The 25,355-nt window shown below is 40.4% G+C and overlaps 1 protein-coding gene across 7 annotated transcripts in view; it reads left to right on the forward strand.

Annotated features, from left to right (window-relative positions):
* The first annotated feature begins 779 nt into the window (after positions 1–779).
* PDE5A (phosphodiesterase 5A) overlaps positions 780–25,355 on the forward strand; it is a 76,671-nt gene continuing 52,095 nt past the window's right edge. The window contains exons 1-3 of one of the 7 annotated variants that reach the window (XM_064450548.1): positions 780–868; positions 22,976–23,558; positions 25,088–25,177. In XM_064450548.1, the coding sequence (XP_064306618.1) occupies positions 786–868; positions 22,976–23,558; positions 25,088–25,177 (756 nt within the window). In that variant the 5' untranslated portion in view covers positions 780–785. Of the gene's footprint in view, positions 869–9,220; positions 9,518–9,981; positions 10,114–10,286; positions 10,398–22,975; positions 23,559–25,087; positions 25,178–25,355 lie in introns of those variants that run through there. The other 6 variants (XM_064450547.1, XM_064450546.1, XM_064450549.1 and 3 more) reach the window with 6 other exon arrangements.

Raw genomic sequence — 25,355 nt, forward strand, 5'->3', positions numbered from 1 at the left:
GGCTTCCAGGAGTACTTACATATGCACTCCTGGCATTTTAAATCCCAAGGTATCTAACCGACTGCTTAAAGACATGAACAGAGCTGCCTACATCCATACCAGTGTCCCATTCAGGCACTAAATCCCTGTTACACACTGCAGAACTGCCTACTGCCCCCTCAGAGTACCCCTGTGAGCTTGGCCCCGCTCAGGGATGAGCCAGCTACCTGTTTTCAGGGCTGAGCTGCCAAGTTTCTCCTTCACCATGAGCCCACAGACCAGCAGATCAGGCATCACCAGTAAGGTACGTGCTCTATTCAGATGCTCACATTATCCATTTGGGAGCAAAGACACCAGATCAGGTCTGCCAGATTTGAGAATTGGCCGGTGTTGCGTGCAGCCCACAACACACTGTTGACATAACTCTGTCTCTCCTAGGACATGGTATAAGCTGCCAGAAGTACCTGTGTAACACCCATGGCTATAAAAAAGCACAGATAGATTAAAAATCAGCTCCCCAGTGGTTTAGAAAACTAAACACAATACCGAAAACAAGTGACTCATCTGATGTAATTTTAGCTATGACAGAAACATTCTTTATAACTTAAGTCAAATCACATAATCTTTCCGCTTTGTTACAGCCACCTGTAGTACAGGACCAGTGACAACTATTGCTGTCCTCACTGATTTAATGGGGGGGACACTGATTAATAGAAGAGTTTTTAAGAGATGCAAATGGGTTCCAACAAAAATTGTTTTACTTTGTCATCTGTATTGGTTTTCCAGCAGCACGTGAACTACCAGCTATGCTAAATGCTGCAAAAACGCACGGCCACGGACAACCCCTGCCTCAGAAAACGAACCGTGTGCAACCTGCCAGCGATGAAATGTAAGTAGCAATTTCAAAAACGGAGCACCAAGTGTGAAAAGATATGTAGCCATGACAATTTGGACCTGGTAGCTCTTGGGTCACTCACTATTTTCCTGAGAAATACGGCTTCGCTTCTGCAGGAAGACATGGTGTGCCTAAGTATGCCATACCCCTTTGAAAAAATCAAGCGGGATCCAGAAATAGACACACCCTCATGTATAATGACCTCTTTTCAATCTGACTGTTCTCATACAATTTGTTCTCGAGTATAATTAAAATGCCATACAAGCCCAACATATTCATTTAGCGGTGCTGCAGTTAGCCTTAGTTACAAACAAATCTCTTACACATTTTCCTTGTCTGACAGCGAAGATCTTGTGGTTATATCATTAGGTTATAAGATCGATGTTATACCTAAGTAATATCTCTATTCACCTTGTTTACTGTTTAGGTTTTTTGCTGATCTTTCACAATCACAGATTAATGCTTCACTTAATTACCAGACTATGCCTGTGCATTCCTAAAATGCCCTGAAAACAATTTTTATGCCCGCTGCATAATACTTCAGTGATATATTGTGTGTTTACTTGTAGGCTCTGTGTTGGACTGGGGACAAACCTCTGTTCCCCGCCTTCTTCCATAAATTAAAAAAAATATGTAAATATTTGACGACAAATCCACCCAAGCAAGAGATATATTTGTGGAACAGCTTCCAGTATAAAGAAATCCTGACTCCAGTTGTGGTCTTCAGAAAATACAGCGATGATTTTAATTCATAATTATTTTTCCAGAACCAGTGATGCGTACAGAATAGCAATGATGTTTGTTCCCATAAGTAAATCGGATCACAGTTTTACTAAAGTATGTTTCCTCCTAATGGGTCAAAAAGAGTTAATTTGTTCAGTTAAGGTCAGTGCTAGCTGCGTCAAAGGAACACCTCACCTTTCAAAAATGTCTTCCACATAGATCAATAGGAAATGTTCAACAGCTTAATTACTTTGGGGTCTGGACGAGATCAAGTCTTCTATTACTCGGAGTAAATAATGTCAGTGAGACAGTATAATTTTAGTTTCATAAAATGCTTTAAAACTTTGCCATTAGCCAAATTTATTACTTTTACCTATTTGTAGCAGGACTGCGTTGTGATACAAAATTTTCTGGGTACCTTAGACAGTGTACAGCAGATGCTTCACAGAGTTTCCAGAGCAATGACTAAACAGCAGTTTTACTCATTATGGTAAGATAGAAAACAATTAAATTAACTGCATATACACTTTTGTGAATGGTATATCCTGGGTTATGAAGATTTCATACTGATAGTAACAAACAGTACTAGAAAGACTAACCAGCTCTGTGCCACTAAAATACTCCTCACACGATCTATTGCAGCAGAAATTCATACGTTCACTACTAAGATTCCAAAATATCAGAAAGTAAAATAATACTGCTTTAACAGGTATTAACCCTAAACCTCAGTAAGATAAAATTCAAAAGAACCAAACTAAGAAAACATGTCTTGAAATGCCACGCGCGTTACCTAAGACAGAGGAGGAACAAGCATTGTTCCATTATTTAATAAGGAAATTGCTGATCATTTCGCCTGACATCAATGTCAGGAAAACTGATGGAAAGGCTGGTACAGGAAGCAATCAGTGTACAACTAAAGGATGATAGTACAATTAACACCCGTCAACATAGAAAATGGGTTTTGTCAGAAAAAAAAAACAACTTCCTATTTTCCCATGAGATTATGAATTAGTTTCATAAAGGAAACTTCTGTAAGATTTCTGTAGGGCTTTGGCTCACAACTTTACAGCATTTTTGGTAAAAAACCCAGCAATGTATAATACCTGTGTAGCCCATACTAAATGGACCCAAACCATACTGAATGATCTGAACAAAAATATAAAGTTATTGCTGGAAAAATATGCAAATTACAAAAAGTTATAGAGTAATAAAAAATGGGAAGGACAGGCCATTAATACAGACCAACTTAGTAAGGTCTGGACTATGTTTCAACACAGAGGAGACAAAGTTGTTCATTAAAAGAACAAAGAAAATTGGTCTCATGTCCAAGATGGAAAATGATGGTGTGAAAAGCAGTGACTCTGAAAAGGAAGAAATAGTAATAGTAGACCCAAGCAGACACATGTTCTAAGAGCAAAGTGTAGGCAAATGTTATTCTTATCATAAGTTGGGGGCTAGCTGGTAGGAGTTGTTGGTGCTATTCCACCTCTCTGTGATTTCACAGAGACCATTACTGGTAAAATGTGCTGAAAAAAACATCTCCAGAAAACCAAGGGCTTTACTGAGAGAAACCATACCAATAATTTGTGATAATAGGGAGCCTTTAGAAACTCCAATTGATACATTGAAGAAGTTTATATGTTGAAGAAGTTTATATGTGGGAAGTTTAACAGAGAATTACAGTCTATGAATACAGAAATGGGAGAGGAAATGGCTTTCTAACCTGTTGGAAAAAAACATAATAGGCTCCACACACGCTACTGAAGACAGATAAATGCAAAGGAAAGCCAGTAGAAACGTTCAGCAGCAAGGAAAACAAACTGTGTGAACAACACACTCGGGGATGTGTTGAATTTGAATCCCTATATAAAAACAATAGCCTTTCTAAAACCTTGCATTAATGCTGAATTGCTGGGTGAGGGTCCATGGCCTTTTATTAGGAAGACACAAGGAGTTAATCATAAAAGCAATATATTTCAAACTGCTGTGGATTTACTTCTTGTGTTCCCCCATGAGAGCATTCCCCCCATGTTCCATTTCTGGCACACTATGTTACGCAAACGCAGCCAAAAACATTGAGCTGTACCTCCTGCTGCCCACTGTGCCAATGCTGGTCAGAGCCTCAACAGATTTTGATACGCATCCTGCTCTCTTCTGCAGATACAGAATTTATCCGCTGCAAAGCCTCGAGTGAAGCAGCATTATGTTTAAGAAACATGAAAGAAAGAGAAGAATAGCATAGAGCTGCATGGTGGTGGGAAAAACGCCTTTAGCTCCTGGGCAGTGGGGCAACTCTTTATAACTGTTGATTGAGAATGCAGAGAGAGATAGAAGCTGTGCATTGAGTTAAATGCTGGATCCACTGACGTGGGTGAAAGGTACTGCACTACTCCAGTGAGGTCAGGGTTCTGCTCCTCACACATGCTTAGGCAGCCCGTACAATCCTAAACAAATGGTCCAAATTGCAAAGATACGTGCTTGAAAAACATCTGACTAATCTTTGATTTCCATAGCTTCTCACTAAGACTCCTTCTCCCAGCAACTACAATGAGGAAAGAAAGCCCCTTATAATTTGACTTCGTAATTATCTGTAAGTCTAAGTACAAAACGAATACTTCAATTCAAAATCACAATTACTAGTAAAAGTACTAATAAGAGCAACTGCTAGTGAAAATAACTAACTAGCCACTAGTTGCTAAAAAGCTTTTTAAAACTAAGCTATGTATCATATAAATAAAAAAAGGGGGTTGTGATGCACTTGAGAAGATCCTGAAATGAAACATGCCCTATGCAAGTTTCCTATATCTCCTATTTAAACTCTGCCAAACTATGTATACATTAAAAGAAAGAACAGGTTGATCAATTTCAATTTTCAGCATGTCAGAAGCCCAGAAGGGTCTGCTGAACGCAACTGGAAACGGACTATGTGGGTGCGCAGCTGCCAGGGATCATAGCCCATTTAAACCAGTCAGTGCCTTGCATTTGTTGTTACCCCACACGATGCAACAACGGCGTAATCTCCCTACTTAGGTCAGGGCTGTGTCTGCATGTTCACTGAAGATGTGCTTCTAGCACATAGGCACCAGAAGCTCTAGCTAGCTAAACCAGTAATGATGCTGAGAAGTCCACCTACAGTTTCACCCACCTGCATCATACCCAGTCATTGCCCAGACTTGTGCCCTTCAGCAAATTTGCAGTAAGCTTGGTAAGGCCAAGTACACACGGGAGGACAGGCCAGCATAGAATTCAAAATAATCTTGATCAATTGGAGAAACAGATTGCAAGCACAAGATGAGATTTAAAAGGTTCAAAAGCAAGAAAATACAGTTAGGCAGAAGTAAGCGGGTGCACAGGCTACATCTGACACCATGGCAAGTATTTAGAAAAAGGGAAGAGAGAGTGCGGTCGGTCACCCCGACAGCGGCCTGTTGCCAAGAAGGCATATCCAAGGGCAGCTGTAGTAGCAGGAACATAGCCTGCAAGGTACCTAAAATACCCCTTCCACTTAATTTAGTATTGATACGCATTCCACTAGATTACTTAACCCTAGCTAGGCGAGACACCACAGGAATGGTACGGACAATCGAGGAAATGTCCAAAGTAAAAAAGAATCACCAGAGGGCTGGAAAACATGATGTTCAAGGCAGAATTGAAAGATGTGGCACTACTTAGCTTAAAGGAGAGAAGGCTGAGAGAGAGACGCTTGTTAACAGTCTTCAAATTTATCCTGAGGCTTCCAATGGAAAGTAGAAAAGGTCAAAATTTGAGCATAGTGGTTGGCTGACATATTAAATGCTAATATGTTAAACTCAAATTCTGAATTACATTTTTCGGGAGATCAGGCCAGACAGTGTTTTCCAGACAAACAACTCTGAGAGGCTGACGCTTTCCTGAGGTTAACAATAATTTCTCATGGTACTTTGATTGACGCAAATGCTCAATCACATTCAAATCAAAATAGGAGGAAGCTACTATTTTACATGGCTTCCTGTAGGACATATGCAATGTTATCCCAGAGGAGAAGGCAGGTTATGCAATGAGTGAGCAGCTCTGCATAGCTATGTTTATTTGGGAAGCATTTCCAGTAATTATTTGGGAAGGACTAAGAGAATAAACTGATAAGACAGTTTCATGATTTAGTATTTTCATCACTAAAGTAACAACTAGATTTTAAATGAATTGGATTTTGGTTGCTATTTCGCTCTCTTTATGCAACTTAAATAATAGAAGGGAAATGGAAACTTGATTTACTAATATTAGGATTCTTCCACTGCGTGTGTGTTCGCATGCATGTGTAAAAGTGCTGGCTAATAAAGAAATGGAATAGTTTCCTCTACCTTATCATATTCTAGCCTCACTGGCAATATAGTACAGCCCTAAGCTTGTTTTAGGAGCCAAAATGGACCAACTGTTTTCCAGATTTAAGGGATGGTAGAAAGACAGCCAATTCCCACTTCTTAGCAAAGCTAAATACTGCTCCAATTCAACTAATGAGTAAGTCAGACAAATAAGTCAACTATGGTGACATTTGAAACCTTATTTTCTTCTCTTTTAAAGGGAGACTATATAGAAATAAATTACTTTTAAATTAGTTTAAATAAATATAGAGTCCTTTAAGCATAAAATATCACATAAATACTTCTCTGATTACGTACTTCCATATTTGTCCTTACTAATTATCATGAGTTAGCAGCACTTCTAATTAATGTGCCTTGGATGTATAAACCCCCCCCTGCCCCGCCTTCTTATCTCTGTACATGACAGTATTTGCAAAACATACAAATGAAAGACTTCAGCTAAAAGCTTTTCCGCCAACCAGTCCTGCTATAGAACGGCCTGCTGCTGGAAAAGCATGCTGGCTTCTGCATGGAGCTCTCAAGCATCCTGCTTTGCCACAGCAGCTTTTAAACTTGAACCGGACATATTTATTTGTACGCCATCACTACAAATCCTTTTCAGGTTTATAGCTACTGCACACCAATTCTGTCATCTGTGTTCTTGAAGCAAACTGGAAAGCTGGGCGTAAGCTAAGATACACAGAGCTTTTTCAGAGCACTTTGGAAGCCAGAATTATGGAAGACTTTTTCCACTTTTACCATTCACTCTTTGTTATGCTTGGCCTTCATCCCCTCCTGTCACCTTAAAAATGAAAACAGCATGTTCATTATTATTCATGGAAATTCATCGGATATGGAGAAAGTATCCCTTTTTTCCCCCAACTGTTCCATTTTTATTTCTTTTGGGAAAGACTATGATATTCTTTGCTTGGGTAGCAATCTCTTGAACTGCTGCTGCGCCATTGAATTCACAGGAAGATAATAATTTGCATTGGCTTTACTGATTCTTATCTGTAAGCTAAATAATGGTGTGGCTATTAGGCCTGAGCAAAGCTCCCAGTGCTGTTGCACTGCCCAACGTCCCCCTCCTTCTGTACACTGTCATACAGACACTGGCCCAGCCAGGACAGCTGTCCTCAGTAGAGGCAGCTTCACCCAAGGGGCCTGGTACATTGTGGCATGAAGTATGGGGATGCTGTAAGCTTCTCAGCTAGCCTAGTATTTCATATTCCATGTTTACAGGGCCCAGTACAATATCTGTTCTTGACTGGGGTTTACTGGATATTACTACAGTGTAAAAGCTTATTTCTATTAGTGCTACTCCTAATTACATGCTGCTCCTGCTATGTATTGCAGCTGACATAATTTCATTGACCATTACCTTGTTATTCTCCTATGAGACAGAGAGAAAATCCTATCTTTCTTTTTAAAGACCAGTAATTAAATTATATATTTGTATTCATCCTTTTGTAAACAAACTCCTCCTGCCTCTTTACAGAAAAGATATTTCCATGTGTTTGGCCATCCTCGTTTTCCCTGTCTGGATCACCTCTGATAATGCTTCAATCCCTTTTTGAGATGGGATGAGCAGTACTATGATCAATATTCCATATGAGACCATTCAGGGAATGGCATTTCGGATATTTATAAAATCTGCATTTTATAATTGGATGGTTTGCATTTCTGTTGTACTTCTTAAGCATTCTAACATAGTGTTATTTTCCAAAAGCTTTGCCTAGCTTAGAAGCTTTTATTGCCATGTCTACTGTAGCCTCAAAACCCTGTTTCGGAAATGAAGCGGTTAGTTTAGAAATCGATGAGTTACATGACAGGTTTATTTTCTTTTTCCTAACGTACCACACTTTCCAGGTTTTGACACTAAACATCGGCTTCATTTATTGCCATGTTGTCTGTTTATGCAGTTTGCTTGGTAATTCTCTCTTGCCCCGCTGAAATTTTTCTCCTTGCCTTGAATAGCGGCTTGACTCTTGCAGCATGTCTGGACCGGTTTATACTTTAGCTTCACATTTGCTCTTTGGTCACCACACACATTTCTCCTGAGATGCCTTTTATAACCGAGTAATGTTCATGTAAAACTTCCCTTTCTGTGTGCCTTGTATTACACACAAACTCTTATAGCCAAAAGACACGCACGTCCGAGTGTCACGCACAGATGTGACACAAAGGCACAGAAGAGTAACCTTTTCCCCCAAGCTCATGGACAGGATCTTAATCCTTTTGCTGTGAAGTTTCTGCTGCTGCCCCTTCTCAGCCTGCAGAATCCCACCTCTTTGTAAGTTGAGCCTCTACAAGCCCTGCAAAAAAACCACTAAGGAGTGCAGGGATGTCTGAAGCACGCCGCCTTGCACACACTGAAAGGGGTTTGAGTGGCAGAAAACATTCTATATGAGACTTCTCAACTGCTTACACAGGAGAATAACTTTAAAGACTCTGTATATCCCTTTCCCCAGAAACACGCTGCTAATTTGTTATTCATATCTGACCTTCAAAGATACTGCATGTGATGATACAGGAAACAATATGCGTGCATCGTACTTTGTGCAAGGTCTTTTGTGAATGCGGATTACCAGTTACTATCAATGTGTGCACAAGCGTATCTCAGAGTGGAGCTGCAACAGATCAAAATGATGCTCAGCATTAACCAAAATTTCAATCCTAGCTGTCTAATATCCCAATATGAGAAAGTAGGAGCTGTGAGTCTGGAGCATCCTCAAAGCTAGGCTTTGCTTATTAGATGGCTAAAATGGATCAAAAAGCCTCGCTGTGGGCATGAAGGATTGGAACGCCAGGGCTCAGGACTCATACCCAGGCTGAGGTCTAACGAAGATCATGGATTGACACCCAACAGTGAAACACTCTGAAGTGACACCCGATTTACCCCTTTTTCGAAACGGGCTGAAACAGGCCATACCTTGAAAAGAAAGTAATAGCCAAGGAGGGGCGAGGGAGAAGAATCCCTTTCCCTGACTGCGGGAGAACGTTTTACTTCCTCACGGCTTTTCCCTTTTTTTTCCGCCGCCCCGGGGACTGCCGTCCCCCCGCTCCCGCTCAGCCCCAGCGCACCACAGCCGCCGGCGCGGGCAGCGCACGCAAACCCCGCACACAAGCGCCGGGGGCTGCCGCCGGTGCCCTCCGCGGCGGGGCCGGGGCCGGGGCCGGGCGGGGCCGGGGCGGGGCTGGGGCGGGGCCGGGGCGCGGCGGCCCCCCGGGGCGCTGCGGAGGTGGAGCCCGAAGGTCGGCTGCCCGCTGCGGGACGGGCGGAGATGCGCTGAGGTGCCGGACGCCGGGTTCCTGCGGCCCGCACACACGCACCTGGGAGCGGGGCGAGGGCCGGGGGTGGGAGGCGGCCCCCCGCCGGGCCGGGCCGGGCCGGGCCGGGGGGAGGCAGCCGGAGGACGGGCCGGGAGGGGGGATCCCCGCACCGGGAGCAGGCAGAGCGGCGGCGGGAGCGGAGCATGGAGCGGAGCTGCTGCCCCCCCGCTCCGGAGCACGAAGCGGTGGAAGCGTGGCTGGACGATCACGGCGACTTCACCCGCTCTTACTTTGTTAGGAAAGCTACGAGGTAAGCCCGGAGCGGCGGACAGGGGCAGATCCCTTCTTCCCAGCAAAAGGTCGCTCTCCGGTTAGTTTCCCTTTGCCGTCTCCAAAGGAAAGCAAAAGGCGATCCCCGCTCCCGCCGCCCTCGAAGGAGCAAAACCTGAAAGCGGCAGCAGCAGCAGCAGCCCCCTGGGCTGCCGCCGAGCCCCGGGCACCGCCGGCTTTCGGGTTCTTCCCCGGGCGGCAGCCGCCGTCCGCAGGTCCGGGAAGCTGTCCCGGCCCCGGAGCTCCCTGCCCCCGGCTTTTATTAGTCTATTTTGTGCTCTCCTTGGTTAAAACAGTCAACTTCTAGTGAGTGAGCGAGCGCTATGTTTTTTCCTGCGCCGCGAACTAGATCTGTCGAAGCCTGAGATAACATCTGATCTCTTCGGGAGGGCGGGTTATGTCATTGCTTAGCGATGGCAAAACAAAGCGCTGCTCCCGAAGAGCCCCGTCGCCCTGCGGGCTTGTCACCTTGCTGACATCTCGGCGCCCGGCGGGCGGAGCGGGGCGGAGGGCGCAGCGCCGAGGGAGCCGTACGCGCTGCGTTGGCGACCAGAGAGGGACGCGGAGCTCTGTCCGGTGAGGCGAGCCGCTCGGGGCGCCGCCACCGCAGCGGGATCCCGGGACGCCGCGCTGTGCTCCGGGGCTGCGGGAGGGAGGGGAGCGGCGGGGCGGCCTCCGCGCCGGCAGGGGGCGGCCTCCGGCGTGGGGCGGGCAGCGCGCGGCGGGCAGCGGCGGCGCGCGCCGTGCCTCGGCGGCGGTTCTTGCAAAGAACCGCATGTAAAGATCCGAAGAGCTCGTCTGGGCTTTGGTTTTTTTCCCCCTCCCCGGCTTGCCATGCTGCCTTTTGGAGATAAGACGAGGTATTTGCTCACCGTTGTCACACTTCAGCAGTGGGACTTCAAGTTGATGTCGAGTAAATTCGGCTATTTTTAGGAGTGGCGTCAGGTTTCCATTTTGAATATTTTCCGATAAACAAAGCGGTGGGGATGCAGAGCGCGGGCGGTCCGCGGCTCCCACGGTGTGCCTTAGCGGGGAGCTGGGGTTAGCGAGCCCTGCGCTCTGCTCCCGGGACGCGCCGCCGCCGGGGCTCGCTGCTCCGCTCCCGCGCCGCCGGCACCATCTGCTCACCGCCGCTCCTCTCCGCCTTCCCCAGGTCACTTAGCGGGGATGGATGCATTCTGAATGAGGTTTTGCCGCTGCTCCTCTCTGCATGGGATGGGGCGGTAAGAAGAGAAATCCCCATTAATAATTGACTCGCAGCGAGCTAGAAAAGCTTCAGGGGTCACCTGCTTTCTTGTGACCATCTGTCAGGCGGTCCCCTTTCTTCTGCTGCTTCTTCCTTAGGTTCATTTAACAGAAGAATAATAAAAATGCTTTTTAATTTATTTTAAATGTTGATTAAAAAAAAAAAAAGGCTGTGCGTAGGTGTAGGATGCATAGATGGGAGTCGTTAACCTCGATATTCTCCAGAACACTGGTGCATGGTGTGTAACTGAAGGGCACCTTGTTTGCCCAGGAAACAGGGTGTTAGCAGCTTTGAGAAGTGGCAATTTATTAGTTCAGCCTGTCACGCTTCCTTTGGAAACTGGAAGTAGTATTGAACAAATAGGAATGCTAATTAATGGTAACCGCTCTGTCAGATTTGTTTTCCCCATGGAGAGGTTTGGTTAGTCTTTTTTTTTTTTTTTTTTTTTTCATTAATGCTGGGGCACAGTTTGGTGTTTGTGCAGGTCTGAACCAGGCAGTTCCGTCGTGGCTCCGTGACGGCGATGCCTCTGCGTTTGGAGAGGGTTTTGCAGAAAAGCTGTTGACTTGGGAGTTCTTGTTTGGCAACAATTCTGTGATGTTTGTGAAGTGATGGAAACATTGCATTTGTCTCAAGACTCTCTTGGCTGTCTTGCATGGAATGTGTTCTTCTGGTTTTTTTTGTCCTTACGCCCATATTGTATAAATAGGAAACCATAACTATATATTAAGGAATACCTCTTTTATATGTAAGCTTGTATTTGAAAAGATAAATGGGTTACTTGACTGTATGTTGGTTCGAATTTTCTTCGCTAAGATGATACCCTGTAAAGCCAAGCGGTTTGAAAGAACTGATGTACTTTGTAAAAAGGATTGAAGTTCTACCTTGTAGTGTTATTGAGAGCTTGAAGAGAGAAAAAAACCCTGACATTTAGTGCCGTGCTTTGTTTTAGTTGAACCTTTGTACAACAGCAATACATTGAACAAAGACTCTGCTGTTAATGTTTTGTTACCGAGCACTATATTTACTCTGTCAAGTAAAGCACTCTTCCTTGAACTAGTTTCAGCTGTTTTGTAATCTTAATTTACTGCTTCTGATTTTTTGTTTTGCTTCATAATATACCAAAGTGCTCACAGGTCCTAAAAGCAACAGACCAAGAAGTCAGTTAATTTGGTATCTTGCGGAGCACAGATGCTTATTCTACCTCACATTGGGAGGCACAATTGGTAACGGATAGTTTCTGTATGTTTCTCAAATACTTATAGACAGGAATAGGAAAAGATCACCAGCTCAACCATCGATTACAGAGTAATACAAGCCCTTTCCACTGATAGTAATGAGCTTTGAAGCAGAACCTAATTTAGCAATTTTATGATAAATATTAAATAATTACATAAATTTATTTGCCTCTGCAGTTAATTAATTCCCAGTGTGTTTTATGCAGCAGTGCTTCTGGTAATTCCCTCAAAAATGTTTTAATTAGGTGTCTAAACAATACTTAAAAATGCTTTGGGTGGTCTTATGCCTGTAGATTTGTTTTGTTGGGTTTATTTTAAGTAGAGTCACATCACCTCATATAGTCATTGAACAGTTACCTCTTGTTCCACTTTGCATAGCTCAGTTTGATATCAGTACTTGTTTTCATGGTTTAAATAAAAATTGTTTTCTGGCAAGGTGGCACTTTAAAAGAAAATGTTTCTTTTTATTCACAATTAGTTTGTATTATATGTCATAACGTGACAGCTGTTAGAGTCGTTAGGTTCCCCGATCCATATTCCGGGTTCCTGGGGAGAAGGGCTGCAGGTTGTCGTCTACTTAACAAACTTGCACCTACTTTCTTCCTCTCCCCTCAAATGTGTTGTAGAAGATAAGTATGTACAAGTAGCTTACCCCTTGTATTTTGACCCTGCAGTGACTCGTGGTTGATAGTGTCTACAGGCGGGCTAGCTTGCTGCCTCCCTCAAGTCTTCGATGCCTAGGTGGACTGACATATTCTGCGTTAAAGCTATGTTGATTGATTTCCACCTGTACAGTGCGAGGGTGCAATCCTACAAGCGTGTAATCCAGGTCAATAGCTTTAAATTGCTCCCTCCTTCGAGTATGTGAACAAACAGTGATCGCCTGAGTAGGAAGCTACCGAAGCAGTTATTACGTTATTTTGTACCAGGGAGACAAGTGGTATGCAGAGATAATATAAATAGCTGTTATCTATGCAGCGTCGTTACAGTGTGATCAAAGTGCAGAACAACAAAGGGGAAGTGTGTCACCAGCACGCTCAGTGACGAGATGGATTTGGTTCACTTGGTGATGCAGTGTGCTTGTTGACAGACCTTCTGGCTGGAGGGTTTGTTACTGCACACTTATGGGTTCAAGTGTTTCTAAATGGTTAGTTCCTACTAAATTTAAGCTATTTTACTCCTTTTTTTTCAGCTCCTCGTGTTGTTTTTCCCCTTCCAAAGTTCTAGAATTGCCTATCGTGTTCTGGCTTCTCAGAAAGCAGAAACGTTTTGAAGTAAAATGATTCTTCTTTTAGATTGTGTCTTATGTTTACTCATACAGTTGTTAAAGGCTCTTTGTAGCTGCTGCTACAAATAGAATTGTTCTAACTAGGCATTATAAAGACTTAATCCACAGCCTTTTTGGTCACAAAATTGTACTGCATTTATGGCTGAACTCATTACCTTTTTTGTCTTCCTTAAGTTTTATCTTTTTATGTTCCTTAAAAAAATAATCCATGCATTGCCATGTTCAAACATCAGACTTATTTTAACCCCCTATGGAATACTTCCGTATTTCTGACTTCCTCTTTGTCCCTACTCTTAAAAATAGCGGAGCAATTCTCTCTTAGTGCTCTTTGTGATCAGAAGCAGCAGAGTGCCAAAACAGCCGAAGTAAAAATTCTCTCAGTTAGAGGCAACTGCATTGTTCCAGGCAGTTTTTGTCTGGTTTCCTAAGTGTACGGTATGACAGATACAACTTATTATCCCAAGTCTTGTATGCCTTTCACTGGAAATAAGATTATTTTGTTGTAAATATGTCTTGGCTTATTAGCAGGATTGGGAAATATTTACAAATGAATTAAGGTGGGGTTGTATTTGGAAAAATAAATGTCCTGAACAGCGTGGTACTTCATAGTGCTTCGCTGAGGATTCCAGAAGTGGCGTTTACTGGGAAACTGTACTTTGCTGGAATTCAGAGATTGCACAGCTTGAATATATCAATTACATTTATTACTTTGAAAAAACCTCGAGGTTTTTTTTTTTTTTTTTTCCTTCTTTCTGATGGCTGGTGGACAATCCGTTTGTAACGTGCTGCCTGCAGTACTAAATCACTTAGGACTTTTGCCTTCTAATCTCTGTGCCCAGAGGGCTTTTAAAAAATGTCTTTGATGTTTAATCTCATAAATATTATGTGTCGTATGCATTATATCATTGTTTTGTTTGGTAATATATGTGTGCTTAATCTTTTCTAATTGAAAGGAAATTCATTTTTGGAGCAAGTGCATGAAAGTTCAGATTTTCAAAGACAGGGCTCTTGATTTTCTGCACTGAAATGTGCTTTGGCCTGTCTTTTTTTCTTAAAAAGATATTACTGCCATACAAAAAAATCATAATCCTAAAAATATACAGGTATGAGCCATATTCATCCCTAACATGACCTTGGTAAGTAGCCAGTGGGTTTTAAACTTCTGGGATTGAAGGACCTCTGACAGTTTTCCAGTGGAGGCACAGAATCCTCTGCAAACTGTTAGAATATGCTGGAAGGGGACTCGCTTTTCCTATGCGAAGCATTTACAAGAGGACTCCAGACCCACTGATTCTTAGGACCATGGCTTGAGAACCACAGGAAGCAGCGGTGTTAATGCAGAGATCAGAATATTTTCTCCCACTTACTTGGTTTTATTAGATGTTTACCGAGCTTTTCTGAGAATGAAGTACAGAAAAAAAAATGCATTTCTGTGAAACCTTGGAAAGTTTTCTTGTTGGTCTGACCATCTCTGTAGTTGTCCCACTTATAAACAATGTGTCCATATCCTTATATCTTTCTTGATAACTGCAAAGTATTAAAATAATCGCAAAATATTTTAACCTCCTGATTCAAAAAGCACTCAGGAAGGTAAGGAATGTTACCCGTATTCATGAAGTTGTAAATGTGATTCAGTATTTTTGGCATTCATTCTTGGAAATAAAGCTAGGTGTGTGCTGGAGTATTTTGGAAACAATGTCTAAAAGAGCAATTACTATAGGCTGAAGAAACTGCCATTTGAGAAACATTAAGAGATCACTTACTAGCAGCTTACATCTTTAATTCCCAAAAAGCTATAACCTGAACTCCTACACAGAATCTTTGGTGTGAAGATAAGCTAGTCAGCAGATAGTCCTGAGCAGCTACAAGGAGAATGTGCTTTTACTACGTACTGTTTGCCCTAGGTAATAAAGAAACAAATGGCATGCATGGTACATTAATTAAAATACAACTGTAAACACAGGACAGGTAGAAAATAATGATGGGTTGAACTACTTTAACAGTTCACATCTCTCTTTGCCTTCTTTGTTTCAGGGTAACTTTATTATCACATTACAGAACTTTTGATAATGCCAATAGGGATTTGAAATCTCATGTCTATTTTTTTGCTCTTACTAGGAAGACCTTAGAGAACAGGGACAAATTTATGGCAACTGGGAAGAAAAGTGGAGCTGAGGCATACATTGCCTCTGTGGGAGAGAAGGAAGCTACACACTTTTATTTCTAAAGTGTAGAAGTTCATGGAAGTTTTGTGTCAGAGATTCATCACGTGAGGAGGAAATTCATGGCTTTGTACAGGATTAGGACAAAAGCTATATGCAAAATAAAAGTATGAATCAGCCTAATTTTCAAGCTTGAAGTGAGACTTCCTTAGTATGTAGACATTATGCTAGCTCTCTGCACAAGGAGAAAATTCATGATACATCATCTATGATGTCTTCAGAACAAATAAAGTATATCATAGCGTATGTTCCTGCTTATTTGAATGCTAGATTAAAGTTGAATTGCGTGGAATATATGACTCATTAAGAATTACAAACAAAGCAATTTGAGACAATACATTCTTGACTTGAGCTACTGTGCTACCACCTATTTTCACTTTCACCATTAAAGAGGAAGCATTTTGCTTTTGTCATGAATAAATAGAATTAATAAAACCACAGAATACATGTCTTTCTCTCCCTTACTGGCAAAGAAACATATATAAATTTACATGGAATGCTTTCTCATTTACATGATTTAATTGAAGAAAAGAAAAAAGGCATTAAATATAAAAGGAGCTATTTACAAAGTGCCAGAAAAGAAGCACTACTCAAATGGCCCTTGTGAATAACTCAATGGTTGTAATTTCACATTAGGTCTGGCACTGAAAATATAGCCACAAAATATATTTGCTTAGTAAAAGATATATATTTTCCCATTTATTTGTGCATTATGGTGAACTCACCCCAGCACAGAGAGCCATCCCAAAGCCTCTGCACCACTTAAGTCCTACTTAACCCCTATTTTAGGAACTTAAGTAGAACTGAAGTGGTGCCTAAGTCTTATGTGGGGTCTCCAGGCAGGTATGAACTTAATTTTTAATCCATCTTTCATCAAATTCACTGGCATTGTCCTATCGCTTTCCGCAACAAAATCATTAGGTACATTGTTATTTTTCATTTTTTTTTTGAGCTTGGAAAAAGGAGTAAACTTTTGGAGGAGAAATAAAGGCCATGTTTTAGAATTTGACCTTTAGTCTCCGAGGATTTATTCAGTCTTTATAGTGTGTCTAGAAAGTCCCTTCTATGGAGGAAAGCTTTCTTGTGAAAAGTTAAGCTTGCAGTTTGGCTGTTAAAGAAAACTTGAAAATAGCCAAGAATAGCCTGCTAGTGTTAGTCCTCCATTTCAAATACTTTTGCTTTAACTAATAAAGCAACCTCTGCCTCCTATTTCAAAAAATAGTATGAGCATTCAGACAAGATTTACATTATTTCATACATCTAAAAAGTTATTTCACTCGTTCATAAGCATGGTTTGAATCAAGAATTAGGGTTCTTAATTTAGATCTGTATTCAAACAGAAGTCAGCCGGGCCACTTAGCATGTTTAAATTTAAATGTATGCTTATATATTTGACTGAGTTGTGCCAAAAAATTCGCACTGACTTTAAGTAATACTTCGTCTTCAAAAACTGTTTGCCTACCGCTGTTAGAAATAGCATCCCTAGTAACTATAACTGGAAAGGGCTAAGGAAAAACAACTATTGTCTTTGTCAATCTACTTTTTTAGTTAGTTTGAAAACTTTGTTTACAGTCAGTTTACTGTTTTCATCTAATGAGGCCTTATACAGTTTATTTAAATCTTTCCATGGTCAGAAAGGAGACAAAACCACTGGAACATGATTGTGAAATAGGAAGTACTGGAAAGAAAATAGGAAGGCAAATATAAGATCCAAGTGGCTGTGACCTTCAAACTCATTTGTTAAAACTGAATAGTTTTTGTGTTGTTGCTAATGCTTTAAATGACTTCCATGTCTAAATTATGTCAAGATGCGGAAAAGAAACTTGAAGACATCTAGTGGTTATTTTAAGGAAAGGAATTGAGAAAATAGTTACAAAGTTTGGCTTGAAATATTGTTGATTTAATCACTAGCAGGATTAGGCCACAGGAATTCAGATACTTGAAAGCTGGCATTCTCTAGTAGGCAAGTTTGGATTGAATCCCTTTCCTGAAGTGTGTTATCAGTTACTGCTGGTTTGAATGAAAAATTGGAAAGCAGTCCACACAACTACTGAAGCATTAAATATTGTATATGTGAGAGATTTATGAGCAACCAAGAAAATGGGGAATTATTTGTTGTTTCACCGAGAGCTACTCATCACTTTTATGGTACAGGAATAATTATGCATTCTTTGTGCAAGATAAATAAGATGCAGTATACTATCATTGTTGCACCTCTGTGTTACTTTTGTGCTCTGGTTTTGCACGTTTTGTCCAAAGATACCAAATACTTGCTGAATAGTCACGTTGGTATGGTCTTACACATGTGTGAGCAAAACAGTTATAATGTGGCTGTTACTCTTTAAACATCTTCACTGGTTTTTGGTTTTCAGTTGGGGTTTTTTGTTTTGTTGGTTTTTTTTTTTTGAGAAGTATGCTGTGTATTTTGAAGATAATCACAATGAAGCAAAGATGGGTACAATAAATTATTTAATATTCCCAGTATATGAGTAGAATAGTAATTAGTGTCAGATAAGCGTGGTTTGATACATACGGCACAGGAAATAAAGCAAGGTTCTCCTCAGGTCTTACACCTGAGGTTGTCTTCAGGTCTGCTTTTAGCCTTCTGCATGACCTGGCTCAAGGCATGTTGCTTCCTTGTGCTTGTGTTTTCTCACCCAGTGAACTTCTATTTTTGTTGCCTATTAGTGAAAACTTCTTGCTTTGGGGACAGCATTTAACAAATCAGGGCCAAAGAGTCTTAATTCCTCTGAAGTTCCTGAGTTCTCATGTCACGCAGATCATGTGTACTTGTGTACAAGTGGTAACAGAGGGGAGGATCACACAGTCATTTTTTTTTCTTCAAAAGTTTTTCCTGTCACTGTATTTTCATCCCCTTCTCATCCCTACCTCTTCAACATTCCTCTCCAGTTTTGTTACCTGCTGATGAGGTCACCAGCCAAATTCAGCAGTCACTATTGACATGCTCCTTTGAAACTGTGTTTCGCAGAAGAAAGACTAAGAATGGTTACCTCATATTCAACTACTCCCGTTTATGAACTCTGGGATAAATTACAGCTTTCTTGAGTGGAGGCTCATACTGCAGTAAAGGATCGCAGTGCAGTAAAGGATGCAATGCAGCTCATGAGGAATGAATGCTGATGCCTGTAACTCCTCAACATGCAGTGACTGCTGTGCTGGGATGGAGGCATTGCATTGGTTTTAGCTGTCTGCGTAGATCACTACAGATCAGTATCTGCTCCTGTTTAATACACTCCTGCAACTTCTAAACTTACTTCTACAGCAAGGGTCTTGTCCTTACAATCGGCTTTTGGCAATGCCAATGCTTACTGAAGACTATTCGTATGAATAGAGTAGGCACAAGTGTTTGTTTCTTCCTGTAGTCCTTTCAGAATGACATCTTAATCATACATGGCACTTGTTACTAATTTCCAGTAACCTCACTTGTGGTTCAGTATGGGTCTGGTGTTAGCTATCTGTTCTCTGCTGAGAAAGTAGTTGTGTTAGTAATAATACTCTTCTTGTCATGCATTGTTAAATAGGATTGAGTGTCAACAAGCAAATGCATGTCAAGGCTTTGCCTGATAGATTTTAAATAGAGTTAGAATACGTCAGTTCATGTGAAATGCTAGTTCTTCCACCCGTGTGTAAAACTGTGTGAGTAAAAGGAGCTAAATAGTTTCCTTGTTAGAAGAGGCATTCAGTAAAGGTCAGCGAACACTGTTCTTATTCCAGCTGAATTTGAACGGCTTTCCTGTTGCCCAAATAAAAATGTCTAAATGGTTTGAAGTTGAAAACCATGCTTTTAACAGTATAGTTAAGGATTTGTTGTTGTGGTGTTAACCTTCAGAGCTTTTTGAGAATCGCATGCTACGTTGGCAAGGTATTGGGCCATCATCTAAGAGACATTAAAGGGGACAGGAATATGTTACTCACAATTCTGCAGCTCCACATATAATTCTGTTTCAATGTCAAAGTGCTTCATAAATAGTGCAGATACCTAACAAGTAGTCAGTTCTTATTAAAGAAATATAATTACTTTGATGTGAAAGATGTTGCTGTTACATTCCACATCCCTCAATAACTTCCATCAGATAGAGAAATGAATGCTTATTGTACGTAGTAAAAAGGCAAGAAGGTAAAACCTAAATTATCTCATGGCCACAGTTTGAGAACTGGTATCAGAATTCAGAATACCTTGTTCTTACTGATTACTATTACTACACCATTAAGGCCAAGAAACATCTTTACACAACACTCCAGAATTAAATAAAATGGCCGGTTTCAACTGATAAGCCAAATTTCTGCTTTCGCTTTTGCTTTGTCCACAAAGGGTACCTGATTCTTTCCCTGCCTTGTATCTTAAATCAACACATCCACAAATGCAAATTCAGCTTAAAACAGATCTAGGTGAAATGATAGCATTTTATATTCCCCTTTCCTCATGTGTAAATAAGCAGTGAATCAGATTGCTCTACAAATTGCTGTCACTCAGCAATAGTACGGGTTCAAGCCTGTGCATTTTCAAACGTGCCTGGACAAAGTACACGGTTTCCTATGCCTAATCACTTACTAGTTTAAAAACGCTTTCCATCTGATACTAGCCTTCTTGTAAACCTATTGATTATTCTACATCTACCTTCTTGTGTCTGTGTCTTTAAATGCACCCAGCTCACATTTTCAGGTTCTTTTCTGCAGCCTTGATGCTAGATGCTAAATTTTGTTTAGAAAAAACTAAAATTTCCAGGTGATTTCTTATCCTGAGGAGATCAGACTAAAACACAAAGAACCCACATATAACAAAACACATACGATGACAAGAGTTATCAGCACTGGTTTTAGAGGTTGTACTGTGTTTGCTTTCAAATTTTTGCATTTTACACTTTTTACTTCCCTTAAGAATACTTTTGGTCACTTGAATAACACACTTTTATTTTGTTTTCTCATTCAGTTTAATAAATGAAAATTCCAAATGTTATCAAATGCTAGCTTCTTATTTTGACTCTCATTGAAGCAGCTTTTGCAAATGTGATATTGCCCTATACAAATTATATTACGCATTTCAGTAGTACATGGACATGGCCCCATGTTTAAAATATATCCTGTTTAAGTACTATAAAGTAATCTTATTAAAGTCAAAGTTCTAATAATATATTAATTGTTCTTTACGCTTCTCCACTGCAAGAAACATTTGGATGTGGTAACTCCACAGAAAAAAAATATGTGTCACTGCTGTAATTAAGAAGGATCATTGGTAGTTCTTAATATACTTAAAAAGTAGAGATTGCTTCCTTTAAAAATAAGTGGCTAAGCAATGAACCAAAACTCTTTCAGAAGAACAATGGCATTTCATTGTGTTCTCTGGCACCATGTTTCCAGTAATTGGACTAGATTTAGATTGCTGGGAAATTTATAATAGATGTTGATTGAGGGATATTATTGCTACAGCAAGCACTGTTCCAGGAGCTTCATGGAAACTGGAAAAACACGGAAATAAATCCTAGGTCTGTAGAACTCAGAGGCAAAACTCCCCCCACCTTAATTGATTCCAACTTTTTCATTCAGTGGTTTTGTGACCAAACTGACCGTTCAGCCTTGAAGATCACTGGGGCTGTAAATGATATTAACCATGTATGTAAGGTTTCGCATGATCAGGACCATTGTACACAGAAGCTAAAATAAAGAATAGTCTATCATCCATTTATTTGCAGTTGCACTGGTGTGAGCAAGAGAAGAATTTGGTTTTACAGTGCTACACTGAGTGATATTTACGCCAGTCAGACAGTTTTTTGAGGTGAAAAAAATTACCAGGTAGCTCGCACTGAGGTGGAATGGGTACAGTAACATAACAACTTTCTTTTGCCCAGGTGCTCCCTTTACATTCACATTATTTCCTAAATTAATCCGATTTTTCATAGCGTGTTTGCCTATAGTTGAGGACTCCAAATGATGTGTGATTGCAAAATCTAAAAAAACTCTTTCAGACCTTCCTAATAGAAGACCACTAAGTCTCCTGTTGTGGATTGCTTGCTAATAAAGATAATGTTGGTGGACTTCAGATTTTAATAAATTACTTTTCTTTGAATTAATGGTTAATTACCTTGCAGTATTGCATTCTACAACGTAGGTGAAGCTGTTCTGTAAGGGAAAGAAAGGCTATGCACAGCGCTTTTCAGATTTAACATATACTGATGCATGTAACCGATCAGCGGCTGACTAACCTGACTAATTTCCATGGTTTCATTCAGCTTCACTCTCGAAATTCCTGTGGTCTGCTGAGCAAATAAAAAATATCCCAAATTTAAAACATGACCACCATGAAAGGTTTCCAGAAGATCTGACTTTTTAATAGGATTCTACTGTTCATAGGCCCATATATTATGTAATTCAGAAAAAAATATTTCTTCTGAGAGCAGATCGTGTGTTGTGAGGAATCCTTGACACTGAGCAAATGAAATAAAGAGCCCTGTATTTAAAAAACAAAACAACAGATTTTGAACAAGAAAATATAATAGTGATTAGAAAAAGTATACTCGTGTTATTGATGATATGTGTGCGTGTAGGTAATTCAAGATATGCTGTGTTTAGTGAGACATTATTAGGATTGGCATTCTAGTGCTAAGTTAATTTGAGAAACAGTTAAATACTAGAGATGTGTGACATTTTTAAATTAATGGTAAACTCTTCAAAAATATAATTGAGGGGGTACTCAGTATTTCGCTTTGAGTTATACAATGAGTTTCATCTGCAAGGAAAGGGAATAGGGGAGATGCATGAAAACAGTCCGTCTTTTCATTATTTTGAAGGGGGTTGAATTCGAGATATTCATGTTTGTTTCTGACAGTTTTTAAGTAAAACGTCCTTTGAGCTGAAACAGCATTTTTCATTAACTCAGAGAGCAGGGGGAGTTAACTTAAAAATAGTGTATAGGTGACATAAAGATAGGAGGGGCTGCAGGTGATTTGACAGAGAGAATTAAAGTTCAAAATCGAATTTTTAAAAGTTAGAAATGGTCTAGAAAAACAGATATAATACAAAGTTTTTGTCTTCATATGAATATGCAGGCATCTTATACAGAAATCCAATTCTTAGGAATGGGAATGACCAGAACTTTTCAAGCACTAAATTATGATGTAGACTTCCGATCTATATTCTGAAAGCCATAGCGTAAGCAGTCACCCTCTGCCCTATTCAGGTATTTCCTTTAGACAGAAATAACTTCCTTTCTATGGAGCATAAAACATCACTGCTTAATCTAGGGTAAATGCTGCATAGAATTGGAGATTATTGATATAGAGGAGCACTAAAGGTGCAGGCACATCCACTGTATGAAAATGTTTAAAGTTATCCTTTTTGCAGTATCCTCTTCAAATATGTATTAGTTATTAGTTCCTGAGGATTCTTAACTTACATCATTCTCTATATTTTTATTTTTGTTTTACAGAGAAATGGTTAATGCATGGTTTGCTGAGAGAGTTCATACCATCCCAGTCTGCAAGGAGGGAACCAAGTCGCAGAGTGAATCCTGTGCTTGTCACCAGCCTGCCTGTGCTGAGACCACCAACTCTGGGACGCCAGTGAGGAAAATCTCTGCTTCCGAATTTGACAGACCCTTGAGGCCTATTTTTGTCAAGGACTCAGTAGGAGCAGTGAGCTTCCTCTCTGGCTCTGAAAAGAAGGAACAGATGCCTCTGCAATCTCCAAGGATTGAGACCAGTGCAGGGGATCAATGCTCAAGACTATTAGAACTTGTGAAAGATATTTCTAGTCACCTAGATGTCACAGCGCTTTGCCATAAAATTTTCCTCCATATCCATGAGCTTATAGCAGCTGATCGCTATTCCCTGTTCTTGGTCTGCGAGGATAGCTCTAATGAGAAGTTTCTTGTAAGCAGGCTCTTTGACGTGGCAGAAGGCTCCACCCTGGAAGAAGCTTCCAACAACTGCATTCGCCTGGAGTGGAATAAGGGCATTGTAGGCCATGTAGCAGCTATAGGCCAGCCTCTGAACATCAAGAACGCGTATGAGGTAAACCAAGAAAATTTATCTTGAAAATTTATTGAAAAAAGGAAAAGCCGTATTATCAGCTGTTGTAATGTTGCCATTTTAGTGTATGTATTTGGAGCTATACTGACTTAAACCAGTCAAGACGCAAACCTGACACTATATTTTTGGTTATAATAGTTGTATTATAGATACATGCATATATGGAAATATGTAGCCATGACTAATGCTAGAGGAATGCTAACACCAAAATAAATTATGCAAGTTTGACATCAGCCCCATCTTAACCAGCTATGTGCACACCAGTATTTGCATTTCTAGCTTTGGACACTTACATGCTTACATTTCTGCTTGTATAAAGACGTAAGATACTTCTGCACCAAAATGAATGCAAATTTCTCTGCAAAACTGGAATCCCATGACTAAAAGTACTTTGGAGAATTTTATCATACCTGAGGCATGAAGAATAGGAGCTGAACAAACAAGAATGGGATACGGGTTTGAACTGTACAAAGGTCTCCCATATGAAATTATACTTAGATTTGAGTTATTTCATACAAGGCCAGATGAAAAAAAGGAAGAGAATCCAGCATGGGGAGAGGACATCTCTTACATCTCAGCTCAACATCGCTTCATTCCAGGCTCCTTGGATATGCTGGTTTTGTGCTTTGAATTTAGGGATGATGGAAATTTTAATGAATTACTTAACTGATTAATAAACTAATTAATAAAGGCATACAGAGCTGAAAAGTTCCGCTTCTGACGGATCATCTCTCAGTTAATCTGAGTATGTTTACATAATTAGGTAACATTACAGACTAGATTTTTTTCAGAAGCAAAGAAGAGTGGTAGGATTTCATATGGTTACATTGTCAACAAACACTTGTTTGTTGCCTCAGAAGCTGTCTAAACATTTGCTAAGTACATGTTTCCAGCAGGACATCACCTGTCCTTATAGTTTAAAAGTTCACTCTTGAATTGGGTCCATCATGCTCAACTTGAAATCAATTACTAGAGAATGAACAGCAGCCTTTAAAAATAGTTTGGTTTCAGTAAGATTTTAAAAAAGCCAGAGTTTTATAACAATATTCAGCTGAAAAACTGAAACAAGCAAAAGAGCAAAGTGGTAAAAGCAAAACCACTAACCACATTCATGCAACTTTGTTCCTCTGTGGCCATTTGTCTTTCAGTATATTTCTTTAATTTCTTTTTGATGATAAAACCTATAGTAGGGATGGTTAGTCCATGTATACATTTATTATGATGATGGTCTAGGCTCAAGAAAGGCTTCTCCCAGGGTTTGGCTTTTTTTCATCTTTCTGGCAGTTGTATTTATCCATAGCCACTCATGGTCCACATAAACGCTTTGTTGTTGCTGTTTTAGCACACCAATAGTAACAACTTTATGTAATTATTAACTAGTAACGGGACCTTTGTTATCCTGGGTAACAGTTAAGTCAAATATTGTACTTTTCTTAACCTTTAAACCAGGGAATTAAAAGAACAGGTCTTTAGACAAGTAGTCAAATAATTGTATTTTTGTCTTCTATCAGGATCCAAGATTCAATGCAGAAGTTGACCAGATCACAGGGTATAAGACTCAGAGTATTCTCTGTATGCCAATAAAGAATCACAGGGAAGAGGTAAGTTGCAGTATTGGGATCACTTCACGTAATACTGTTTCCAGCTATGCTAATGCTTTAAAATTTTACTAGCTGGCAGTCATTAGCTTACAGTATAAAGCCATCTCCTTTTAAAAAAGACTGCTTATTTTTGTTTGGACTTCAATTTTATCTTATCTAGTTCAGTAATGTAAGCCAA

Source organism: Phalacrocorax carbo, chromosome 4 (genome assembly GCF_963921805.1).
Source record: "Phalacrocorax carbo chromosome 4, bPhaCar2.1, whole genome shotgun sequence".
In the NCBI taxonomy this organism is placed as follows: domain Eukaryota; kingdom Metazoa; phylum Chordata; class Aves; order Suliformes; family Phalacrocoracidae; genus Phalacrocorax; species Phalacrocorax carbo.